Below are 12840 nucleotides of genomic sequence, written 5' to 3'. Positions count from 1 at the left end.
CAATAAAGGTTAACTATTACCATTATTTTAACCCTTAGGAAGTTTTCAGTTGCTTAGTCAGAAAACCATCTCTTACCTGGATTCTTAGTAGTAAATTCTTTTATATATATATATATTTATATATATATATATATATATAATTTATTTATTTATTTATTCATGAGAGACACAGCATGAGAGAGAGAGGCAGAGACACAGGCAGAGGGAGAAGCAGGCTCCCCACAGGGAGCCCGATGTGGGACTAGATCCCAGGTCTCCAGGATCACAGCCCAGGCTCAAGGCAGCACTAAACCGCTGAGCCACCCGGGCTGCCCAGTAGTAGATTCTTCATGTTCTTCTCAAGCATTTATAATTAGAAATTTGTATGCCTCCTACAGCTTGACCCATAACTATTTCCTCTTCAGTCATAGTTGATGACAAGGCAACTAAAAATAGCAAATAATATGCTGTAATTTAGATGGCTTTTCCCACGATGGTAGGTGGTTGTCTGTGATGAAATAGCCACAGCTAAAGTCTTTTTATGAGTGTGTTTAAACATTGATTTCAGTAACCCAGACTTGCTGTTAAGGAAATAGCCAAGATAAAATTTGGCTGGAATGTCTAGTAATAACATTATGATGAATTGATGTGTGTTATTGTATAGTAATAATGATGAGATTGTGATGGGAGGGGGAGGGGGAGGTGAAAGTGTCTTTCATGAAGGTGGAACAAACTCTTCTAAGTCCAGCCAAGCAATTTCTGTAGAGTTAATATAAGATTACCAAGGCAGGCGGGATAAAGGCCCATAATTCTGCTCAGGAGACAGAGTCTTCAGCAAAGACATTATTTAAACAGCTTAAGTTAGCTGTTATTTGTGCAGAGTGGATAACTGTTACTGGACCTCAGTAGCAGTGGCCTGGAATCTGCTAAACCTGGGTTGTCCATTGATCTTGTTTTGTAAAGAATTTTCCTGTTTGAGTAAACATGTGGGGCCCCACAACCTCATTTAACCAGATTTCTGTTTTGTGTAGTAGTGACCTATGTTCTGATAATCAGGCAGTGCTTGATTTTAAGCTTATTTGAGACAGTAAGAAATTCAAAGTTAGCTTCAAATTATATAACATGCTTGCTTACTCTCTCCACTCCACCCCACTCAGTACCTCATTAGCCTATCTAAAGCTTTCATGTTCCTGCAACAGTTCTTATCAAACTAGGTTCTAAGAAAAACATTACAGCTAAAACTGGCTTTAAGTTAATCACAATCTACTGGTATTTGAAAAGATGATGAATCCTTGGCTTAAAACAGCCAGGATAGAGCTTTAAATAGTCCTTAGTTAATATATTGAACTGGAGTTAGATATCACCTGTAAGTCTATCTGACAGTACTCTCAGCAACCAGTTTCATTTACCCAGTTTAACACTCTGTTAAAGAGTGTTAAAGAGACAAAGGCTCTATAACAGTTGTGCCTCGGGTCAAAGCAGAGCTGACCGGAACTTTGCAGTCCAGACATCAATATAATGCCTGCAGAAAGTATAGGAAAAGCTAACAGTGTGTAAATAACCAGCCCCAATGGTTGAGATGTGGGTTAATAATTTCTGTAAATGTACCATGCTATCTCCAAGATTCTGAGAAGCAGAGTAAGCATAACAAATGTTTGTTGTTGTTGTTGCTCCATTTGTAAGTGAACTTGAAAAATGTGATTTAAATTAATACAGGTCTTTTCCAAAACATGCCCACAGGGAAGAAGTGGTCTTCATATCCCCATGGCTCCAAATAGGTTCTCATGAATTAAATCACAAGTCTTAGAGTTTAATTTTCCACAAATGATTAGCTCTTCCACAAGAAATGTGAATTAAAGTTTAAAAACCATAGAAATGTTATAAACCATATACTGAAAACTAGGACAGATGTCTTAGCAAGAGAAATATTTGCAAAATGTTGTATCTAGTTTGTTGTGGAACTATTCAAAGTTGACAGAGTAGAATTTGTCCCAGAAGCCAGTCACTAAAGCAATGACTAGGACTGAGTGTGAGAATAACTAGTATACATTCTAATCTCTGTTAAAGTGTCTTCCTCTGATTACTGGAGAAATAGAAGTCCCCACTATTAGATATGAGAAGTTGGATGTTCTAAAATACAGGGGTTTTTTTTTTCTCTCTCTCTCTCTCTTAATTATAAACTCCCAGGGAGGCCAACATATCAGAATCCTGACCATTCAGAAGAGGAATGTTAGCCATGTTTTAACGGGCATGCGTCTACCACATTTGTATAAATACCCATCCTTTGGTCTTACTGAAGAATTTGTCAACCATTAGGGTTGCCCTTCCAGTGCAACAGTTTGTTAAACAACTAATTAGCCAAGTTCATAGGGGACCAGGGTGAAGGGTACCTAACCAGTCAATACTCCATAGGCTTTTCTAAGCAGGTCACCAATTCTAACTGAAGACATAACCAATTGAGGCTTCTCCAGCACCTAGAGTCAAGCCATTACAGTAGAGGGTTAAATTTATTGGGGCTAGCAGATTTTGAGTCATAAAGGTAGGAAATTATGAAGTAAAGAGCATTATCAGTAGGACCTGAGCTTCATAGTTTGGTTGAGTCCTTTCCAGGAAAAATTCTGACCTCTCCAGGATAGCATCCTTTGCTTTCCTGAAGAAAGGGCTAAAATTCTACAATGTTCCAGTACCCCCAAGGACTTATAAACAGCATGAATAAGAAATGAAAGGAGGCCTCTCCTTCACTTCAAAATCTGCTCAGTTGGGACCTGAATATTTAAAAGAACTACCTAGAAGCACTTCTACTTCCAATTGAGATGGAGTAACAGGAACTGGACTTACCATCCCACCTGAAATAATGATTTCAGGAACACTGTTCATCAGACAACAAAGGTAGTAATCCTGAGAGATGATAAACTTTTTCTAGCTTTCTTAAGGTAGTACTCTCTGCCTCCATCACCACTCCTCAAAAATTGAATTGATAATAACAGAGAGTAGAATGGTAGTACCAAAGGCTGGAGGGTTGGGGAGATTGATCAAAGGGTACAAACTCCGAGGTATAAGTTAATGTACATTGTGTGTGTATAGTTAATGTATTTGTGTACTTAAAATTTGTTTAGAGAGTAGATATCAGGTGTTCTGACCATGAGAAAAAAGGATAATTATGGGAGGCAATGGATATGCTAATTAGTTTTATTGTGGTAAGCATTTCACAGTATATACATATATCAAAACATCATGTTGTATACCGTAAATTTGTACAATTTTTATTAGTCAAAAATAAATTTAAGGGGATCCCTGGGTGACTCAGCGGTTTAGCGTCTGCCCAGGGCGTGATCCTGGAGTCCTGGGATCGAGTCCCACATCAGGCTCCCTGCATGGAGTCTGCTTCTCCCTCTGCCTGTGTCTCTGCCTCTCTCTCTCTTTCTCTGTGTGTGTCTCTCATGAATAAATAAATAAAATCTTTTTAAAATAAAAAATAAATTTAAGAAAAAGGGAAAATGTTAAAGACAATTTCTAGGTCATGGTGCAGGGAGAAACATCCCCTGCCTCAAGGAGACGGAGCTGAGAGCCCAGGAAGTCTGAGGTGCTAGAGTTAATAGGACAGAGTATAAAAGACAAAAACAAAAAACCCGAGATCTGCAGGTATATCCCTTGAGCATTCATCAGAGTATTGATCAGTGCATGCATGTGATTGGAAATTACATAAAGCTAAGGAAAGAATAATGTGAACGGATTAGAAGAAGAGTACCTGCTCCTATCAGCCAAATTGGAAAGCCTTGTGGTTCACATGGCATTGGGTAGAGTACTCAGAAAGGTCTTGCCTCAGTTGGTAGAGAGTACCCTAAATTCAGCACTGCCTAATAAATTGTAAAAGCAATACCTGAACAAATACTACACCTAAGTAACTAACAATATTCCAAAACAAAGCTCAAGATGATTTATAGGAATTTTAAAATGTCAGACAACCAATGGGAATATAAAAATATAGAAACAAAGTAAAACTCACAATATCTCGCATACATGCAGAGGTGACAGGCAGCAAAGAAGGAAAACATGACCAATGACGAGGAAAATAACCAGAACCAATCCAGGACTGACACATATGTTGGAATTAACAGAGAAGTACATCAAAACTGATATTATAAATTCCAACTGTACAAAAAGTTAGGTAAATACATGGAAGATATTCCAAAATAGCCAAAATCAAGCCTCTGGAAGTGAAAACAAAAACAAACATACACTGAATGGGCACTCAGTGGCAGTCTCTGCTCAGACCCGATACTGCTTCCTCATGCATCTCACTCTGCTTCCTCCGTAACCATGTCTAACAAACCTGATATGGCTGAAATTGAGAAATTTAGTAAGTCAAAATTGAAGAAGATAGAAACGCAAGAGAAAAATCTGCCTTCAAAAGAAACAACTGAACATAGGAAGCAAGCAGACAAAACGTAATGAAGTATATACTGCCAGTATGCACTATACATTCCCCAAGCATTGTGTGTTTAATTTTACTGCCTTTAGCTATTTAACTTTATAAGAAGCGGAGAGTTTGGAATAAGTTTAAATGACTGCTGCTCCTTTTACATCAAAGTATTGAGGACTACTGACAACAAAGGCCACATACGTATCCTCCCATCTGCCTGTCTGGCTGGCAGGAAAGGAAGAGAACTTGCATGCTGGTGAAGAAGTTGGGTAGGACAACAATGAAATCTAGAGTAAAATCCAAGCTGTTCTAAGGTGCTGTAAAATGCTGCTTAATCAGAGTGTTATTTTTTTGTTGTTGTTAAATGATATTAATTATTGGAATGGAGTGTCTTTTTAATATGTAAATAAAAAGTTTCAAAACTTGAAAAAAGTACACTGGTTGGGGTTAACAGCAATTAGATATTATAGAAGAAAAGACTAATGAACTTTGAAAGCACAGTGACAGAAAATAATCCAAAATGAAATAGAGGAAAGAGAGGAATAAAAAGTTTTTAATAGAGTGTCTTTGACCTGTGAATATCAAAGAACAACCCCCGTGGGCTAATAATATGGGCAATCAGAATCTCTGCAAGAGAGAAGAAAGAGAAGGAAAGAAAAATTCTTGAATTAGTAGGCCAAAATTTTTCCAAAATTGAAGAAAACTGTAACCCACAGATTTAAGAAACTTTAAACCCATAGCACATAAAACATGAAGAAAACTACTCTGAGGCACATCAATAACCAAGTCACTCAAAACCAGTCATAAAAGAGAAAATCCAAAAAGGAGCCAGGCTGTGGGTGGGCAGAAGAACATGTTATATAGGAACAAAGAATAAGGATAAACACCAGATTTCTCATCAAAAATAATATAAGTGAGAAGACAGTGGAACAAGCGCTTTAAAGTACAGAAAGGAAAAAACCATCAACATAAAATTCTGTGTTGACAAATTCTTTTGGCAAAAAATCTTTCAAAAATGAAGGCAAATTAAGATGTTTTTAGATACACAAAACCATTTTGCCCTATAAGAAATGTGAAAGGAAGTACTTCAAGCAGATTAAAAATGGTACCAGCTAGAAATCTGGATCTACACAAAGAAATAAAGATCACCAGGAAAGTAACAATATTGCTAAGTATAAAAGGATTATTTTCTTATTATTTAAAAAATTTTAGAATATAATTGACCATGTATACAAAAATAACAGCATATTGTGGAGTTTATAGCATAACATGTAAAAGCAGAATGCATGGTAATAGTATAGAGGTACAGAGCAATAAATGTAAACTGTTGTCAGGTGTTTATACTATACATGAAGTACTATATAATGTAACTTTAAGTTATACTGTATTGGTAATTTAATGTAAACATTAAAGATGATTAATATAAAAGCTACAGTGACCACTAATATAAAAGAATGAGTTACAGATAATAAGACAACAAAAGAGATAAAAGAGAATCATTAAAAATATTAATCCTAGGGCACCTGGATGGCTCAGTCAGTTAAGTGGCTGACTCTTGATTTCAGCTCAGGTCATGATTTCAAGGTCATGGGATTGAGCCCTGTGTCAGGCTCCGTGCTCAGCAGAGTCTGCTTGAGGATTTCCCACCTTCTCCCCCATCCCCTCCTCCCGATTGTGTTCTCTTTCTCTCTAAAATTAATAAATTAACCTTTAAAAAAAGCAATTCTGTTAGTCCACAAGAAGTCAGGTAAAGGGGAACAACAAAGATAGGACAAATAGCAATATGATAGTCTCAGACCTGATCATAACAATTGAATGAAATTGGTCTAAACACTGCAATCAAAAGGCAGCAATTGTCAGATTGAATTAAAAAGCAAGATCCAATTACATGCAACTTACAAGGAGCACATTATAGACACAAAGCCAGAAAAAGATTTAAAAGATTGGGAAAAGATTATATTATACTATATTCATCAAAAGAAAGCTGGAGTAACTATATTAATACTAGACAAAGCAGCTTTCAGAGCAAGGAACATTATTACACAAGGTTATTTCATAATGATAAAGGGGTCGATTAATCAACAAGACATAATAATCCTAAACGTTTATGCATCTCAGATCTTCAAAATACATGGGGCAAAAACTGATACAGACTTCAAGGAGAAATAAAACAAAAAAAAAAAATAAATAAAACAAATTCACAAATATAGCTGAAGATTTCTAACCCTTCTCTTAGTACTTGATAAAACAAATTGTCAGATAATCAGTAAAGATATAGTGGGTTGGGGACACCTGGGTGGCTCAGCAGTTTAGCGCCTGCCTTCGGCCCAGGGCATGATCCTAGGGTCCCGGGATCGAGTCCCGCATCAGGCTCCTTGCATGGAGCCTGCTTCTTCCTCTGCCTGTATCTCTGCATCTCTCTGTGTCTCTCATGAGTAGATAATGAAATCTTAAAAAAAAAAAAAAAAAAAAAAAAAACTATAAGATATAGTGGGTTGAATATTATTCTCAACTGACTTGACCTGATTGACATTCATAGAACACGTCATTCAACAGGAGAATATGCATTCTTCTCAAGTGCACATGGAATATTTACCAAGATAGAGTGTATTTGGGGATATAAAACAAGTCTCAATAAGTGTATATAAGGCATAAAAAGTATGATCTCTGTTCTCTGTTGGTTAGCTGGGGATACAGTAACAAAATAGCACATTTTGGATGTCTTAAATAATAGAAATTTATTTTTTCACAGTTCAGGAGGCTGGAAATCCAAGGTCAGGGTACCAGCAAGGTTGGGTTTTGGGTCCATCCCAAAGACCCAGTCACCAAATACCATCATACTGGGAGTAGGGCTTCAACCAATGAACTTTTGGGGGAGGTTGGGGGGGAGGGTAGCAGACACATTCAGTCCCTAACAGATCACAATTGAATCAAATTAGAAATCAATAACAGAAAGAGATGCAGAAGATTCCCAGATATGTGGAAACAAAAATAACACTACCATACATCCAAAAAGAAGTCAAGTAGGAAAATAAAGCACTTTGAATTAAAAGAAAGTGAAAACACTCAATTTATGAGATGCAACAAAAGCAATGCTTGGGGGCAATTAACTTCTCTAAATGCCTAGGTTGGAATAGAAGAAAAAAGGTATATCAACAATCTAAACTTTAACCTTAATAAACAACCTGGGAGGAGAGCAAATTAAATCCAATTTAATAAACAGGCAAAAGGTAAGAAGAATGATCAAAGCCAAAATTAAGTGAAATATTTTCTCTAGGGGTAGAGAAAAATGAGTGAAACTAAAAGCTGATTTTTAAAGACCAGTAAAAGTAGTAAACCTCTGGCCAGACTAATCAGAAAAAAGAGAAGACATAAAACCAGTATCAGGAATGAGAGAGGTGATATTACTAGAGCTTACAGATACTAAAAGGATAATAAACGACCCCTATCAACAACTTTATACCAGTAAATTTGGTGACTTAGATGAAATGGACCAATTCTTTGAAAGACACAATCTGAAAGACACGATCTGGTAAAGCTCACTAAAGAAGAAATCAATAGCCTGAATAGCCCTATATTTATTAAAGGAATTTAAGACTGTCAGACTGTTTTCCAAAGTGTTTGCACCACTTTACATTCCCTCCAGCAATGTCCTTGATTATTATCTGATTTTCTAGTTACAGCCATCCTCATGAATATGAAGAAGGTGCTTATCTCATTCTGTTTGGATTTGTATTTTCCTGATGACTAATGATGTGAAACATCTTTTTGTGTACTTATTGGTCTTTTGCATATCTTTCATTTGCATATCTTCTTTGGAGAAGTATTTATTCAGATCCTTTGCTTATTGTTTAATAGAGTTGTCTTTTTATTATTGAATTGTAGGAGTTGTTTTATGTTCTTAATGCAAGGCCCTTATCAGACATATATAATAGATATTTTTCTCTCATCCTATGAGTTGGGGCTTTTTGATTATGTCCTTTGAAGCACGAGGTTTTTATGTTGAAGTCCAATTTATCGTTTTTTTGGCTTGTGTTTTTGGCATCACATATAAGAATCCACTTTCAAATCCAAGATTGTGAAGATTTATTCCTGTGTTTCATCTAAGAATTTTATAGTTTATTCAAATTATTCAAATTAATTAAAATTAAATGTAGAATTCAGTTCCTCATTATACTCTCACATATTAAATGCTCATGTGGCTAATCTCTACCCAGTGCAGATACAGAATGTTTCCATCATTGCAGGAAGTTCTTTGGGACACAAACACTTTAACATAGTTGAAGATGAGCTAAGAACTTGAACAGTTAGTTAACAAAAAAAGAAAGAAATGAGAACTCAATGTACACAAAATTGTTTAGTAGTTAAAGAAGCAAAATTAGAAAAGAGATGGGATTGTTAGTTCCTCAGATGGACAATGGACTACTTCCTTCAGGTCTTGACTTAGAAATCATGCCAGTGTGGCTATTCCAACCCACCCTATTTAAAATTTCAAACTTAGTCTTTTCATTTCCTACATTTTCTCATTAGCTGTAACCATTAATATACATTTAACTTACTTGTCTATTGTTGGTATCCGCCCTCTTTGAATGTACAATCCATGAAAGCCTGTTTTATGCACTATTTGTTGTAATCTCCACTATGTAGAACAGCCCTATATATAGCAGAAACTCAAGAATATGTTAAATGAAACCTGATAAGGTATAGAGAAAAAATGCTCTCATACACTGCTATGAGAGAGTAAATTGGTATAACTTTGTTGAAAGCAGTTATGTAGTATGTTAAAGTCTCAAAAATTGTGCTTGCCTTGTGACCCAACACTTCTCTTTCTAGGTATTTATCATATGGAAGTAATTAAGGATGTGCACAGAGATATGGTTGTTAGATTCAGCCACAATGGAATGCTTTTATCTGCAGTCAGGAGAACTCTTGAACTGACATATTAGAAGGAATGTAGATTGTTTTTCAAAATGTGGCAACAAGAACTGTTTAAAGAGCCTTTCCAATCTTTTGTAATGCCTTAGCATGTTAAAATATTGTCTCATTACTGACTTTTCAAACATACTTCTTTCTTAAGCAGAATTAAACTTGCCTATACAATTTTTTCCACAGGTCCCTTAATATGGACTTTGAAAATCAAGATAAGGAAAAAGACAATAGCAGTTCTTCTGGGTCTTTCAATGGCAACAGCACCAATAATAGTAAGACATTTTATGTCAATTAACCTTCATACATGTAGTGGTCTTAATTAGATTCTTTCTATAACCCCAGTTAATTTACTGGGTTTAAGGATTTATGCTTGGTTATAATAATAAAATCTAATCTATATGGTATAATTTGTAAAAATTCTTAATGTTCTGAATCTAAACCACTGATTTCTTGTGTACTGCAGGTGTCTGCCTGCTTATGACTTCATTTAAATTCTTTGATGTTGATTATTTTGTAATAATCATTGATCACAAATTCATTCAGGGACTTTTTTTTTTTTTAAGATTTTATTTATTTATTCATGAGAGGCAGAGACATAGGCAGAGAGAGAAGCAGGCTCCATGTGATATGGGACTTGATCCCGGGACTCCAGGAACATGCCCTGGGCCACAGGCAGGTGCTCAACAGCTGAGCCACCCAGGCGTCCCCATTCAGGGACTCTTGAAGAGAGTTACATGAAGTACTTGTAAAACTATTATGACAACCTCTTCTGATATTAAAGATTTTATAAGAGTACTTGCTTTATAAGAAATAGAAGTGTGCTAAATGGCAAATGTTTCACAACATTGCTTATAATGGCCAAAAAGTAGAAACACAACTCAGAAATCAATAAATTAAAAAAAAAGAAAGAAATCAATAAATTAGTTGATGGATAAACAAAATATGGCATATCCATACAACGGAATACTATTCAGCATTAAAGAGAATGAAAAAAAAATAAATTAAAAAAAATAAATAAAGAGAATGAAGTACTGATACATGTACATGCTACAACATGTATGAACCTCAAAACATAATGTTAAGAAGCCAGACAGGAAAGACTACATATTGTATGAGTCCACTTATATGAAATTTCCAAAACGGCAAATATGGAGAGACATACAGTGGAGTTTTAGTTGCCTGGCAAGTGTGGGACACTTAAGATGGGTGAATTTAAAAAAAAAAAAAAAAAGATGGGTGAATTTTGCGATATGTAAATTGTGCTTCAGTTATAGTTATAGAAAATTGATGATGCTTATTATAAAGGGAATTGAATTATAAATAAGGAGACTTGATTTGATAATCAAGAGCATGATACTAGGTTCCTGCCATGCAATTTATTAGATATATATTTTTTAGATAATCTTTTCGATATTTTGAAAGCTGCAAAAGCATGAGAGCTGGTACCCAAGCTGTTACTAGGCAGTGTGGCCAAAACACTTTGTAAGGGGTTAATAAAGTCCTAAGACAGAGATACCAAATACCACTTCCTGTCCCTGGAACAGGAACTTTTTCTCACAGACCTTTAACATAGCCTCAGAGTCCTTCTGAAAAAGCATCTGCTATCCATAGGTCAGAGTAAGCACTAGAGATTAATTCATTTGTCATCATCCATGTACAAAGAGAATAAAGAGAGAGGCAGTTCAGGGTGAGCCTTCATGGGCCAATTTAATAAGGGACTTCTGTCCCAGAGAAGGTGAGTTAAACCGTGAACTCTCGTATTGCTGGAGAAGTCATTCTGGGTGGGAAGAGCATATGATATTAGGCACTGAGGAGAGAATGAGCATGACTTCTAGGAAGTGTCAAGTCACCACCTACCAGAGAGGAAATACTGAGGATCCAATATAAAGTCAGAATACTGATGGGAGAATTTTAGAAGTTAAATCAAAAAGAGATTACTTTCAGTCCCCATCAGCCAAATTCTACTTGCCTAATTTTCACCGAATTAAATGTGTTTGTTGTTCACAGGAGTGTAAAGTAGGCATTACAAATACAGTAAGTAGAATCATTTAAATATGAGTTTTTCCTTAAACTTACAACACAGATCCTTGTATGAGGATAAATACCATACCAGTAACTTGTGAGGAACCAGGTAAAACCCAGTGTCAATACCCGATCTTCAGGTTAAATGATTACATAGCACTTATCTTCTATCAACTTTTTAAGCCAAATCATTTTATACAATTGAAACTCTTTTACAAGTCCTGTGTTACATAGCATATATGCAGATGATGTATTTAAACCATATTATAAATCCATTGTACATTGAATCACAGAAATCTAAAAGAAATAGACAAAATGTGTCTGAGTACGATTTTATCTTCAAATAAATGGTTAGATCATTCCACACAGTGGACGGAAGTTACCTGGTGACATCAATTTTCATTTCTTACCACTAACATCTAAGGAGTAGTAGATGTTTTTTTTTTTTTTTTTTTAAGATTTTATTTATTTATTCATGAGAGACACACAGAGAGAGGCAGAAGACATAGGCAGAGGGAGAAGCACGCTCCCCGAGGGGAGCCGAATGAGGGACTTGATCCCAGGATCCTAGGATCACTCCCTGAGCAGAAGTCAAAAGCTCAACCACTGAGTCACCCAGGCGCCCCTAGATGCTTATTTAAATGGTGGTTTTCCTAAATCTGCCTCCCATGTTGTGCTGAATTATCTTCACAGAAATATTTTCTCAGTGCCTCATCTGGGCCATGAATACCAGAAAGGATAGACACAGATTAGGAGAGAATGCAGTCCACTTCCACATAATCAGGAAAAACACAATGAAAGAAATGGCTGTTGCAGCGTGGAAGGCCAGTACTTGATCATAGAGCACAACACCATTCCATATTGAAGGGACAGCATGGACAACAGGGTATATTTTTCAAAATTAAGGAAATAATAACCAGAAAGATGAACAGAGAAACACAAGAGATTGTGTAAGTGCTAAAGAGCTTGAAGACCTGAATGTTAACAATGTAGAAGAATTAGGGAGAAGCTCTCAGGAAAGGAAGGTATGAATTTAGTGTTCAGATTTTGGGAAGAGTGTTACGAATTGACTATAGAAGAAAGTGTAGATAGGTAGAGGTTGCTCTTAAAGGTTGCAAAATTTTTTTTAAAAATTTTTTTAAAGATTTTTTTTGAGAGGGAACGTATGCGCATACATAGGCACACAAGGCGAGGAAGAGGGAGAAGCAGACTCCCTGCTGATGGTGAGGCTTGATCCCAGGGCCCTAAGATCATGACTTGAACCAAAGGCAGATGCTTAACCAACTGAGCCACCCCAGCACCCTGCAAAATTTTTTAAAAAATTAAAAAATAAAGCTTGCAGTTGCTTACTCACAAAATAAATAAGAATCAAGGAATTTGTGAAATATACACAAAAATGAGTGACATATGGTTACCTAAACAGTGTGAATGTTGCTCACAATGTTGAACAAAAGAACCCAGACACACAAAAAATATGTGCTACTTAA

General features: G+C 36.0%; 2 protein-coding genes across 4 annotated transcripts in view; both read left to right on the top strand.

Moving 5' to 3' along the window:
* Positions 1-12840, top strand: part of SPPL3 (signal peptide peptidase like 3) — a 140095-nt gene that overhangs the window by 107055 nt on the left and 20200 nt on the right. For 2 of the 3 annotated variants that reach the window (XM_077875935.1, XM_077875934.1), the window contains one exon: positions 9515-9603. In XM_077875935.1, the coding sequence (XP_077732061.1) occupies positions 9515-9603 (89 nt within the window). Of the gene's footprint in view, positions 1-2617; positions 2869-9514; positions 9604-12840 lie in introns of those variants that run through there. The other variant, XM_077875933.1, reaches the window with a different exon arrangement.
* Positions 3427-4892, top strand: LOC144299503 (thymosin beta-4-like). Its single transcript, XM_077874985.1, has one exon. It carries the CDS (start codon positions 4300-4302, stop codon positions 4429-4431), a length of 132 nt encoding a protein of 43 aa, XP_077731111.1. The 5' UTR covers positions 3427-4299; the 3' UTR covers positions 4432-4892.

Source organism: Canis aureus, chromosome 27, assembly GCF_053574225.1.
Source record: "Canis aureus isolate CA01 chromosome 27, VMU_Caureus_v.1.0, whole genome shotgun sequence".
Classification (NCBI taxonomy): domain Eukaryota; kingdom Metazoa; phylum Chordata; class Mammalia; order Carnivora; family Canidae; genus Canis; species Canis aureus.
The sequence above is the reverse complement of the archived record's forward strand: the minus strand, read 5'-3'. Positions and strand labels throughout refer to the sequence as shown.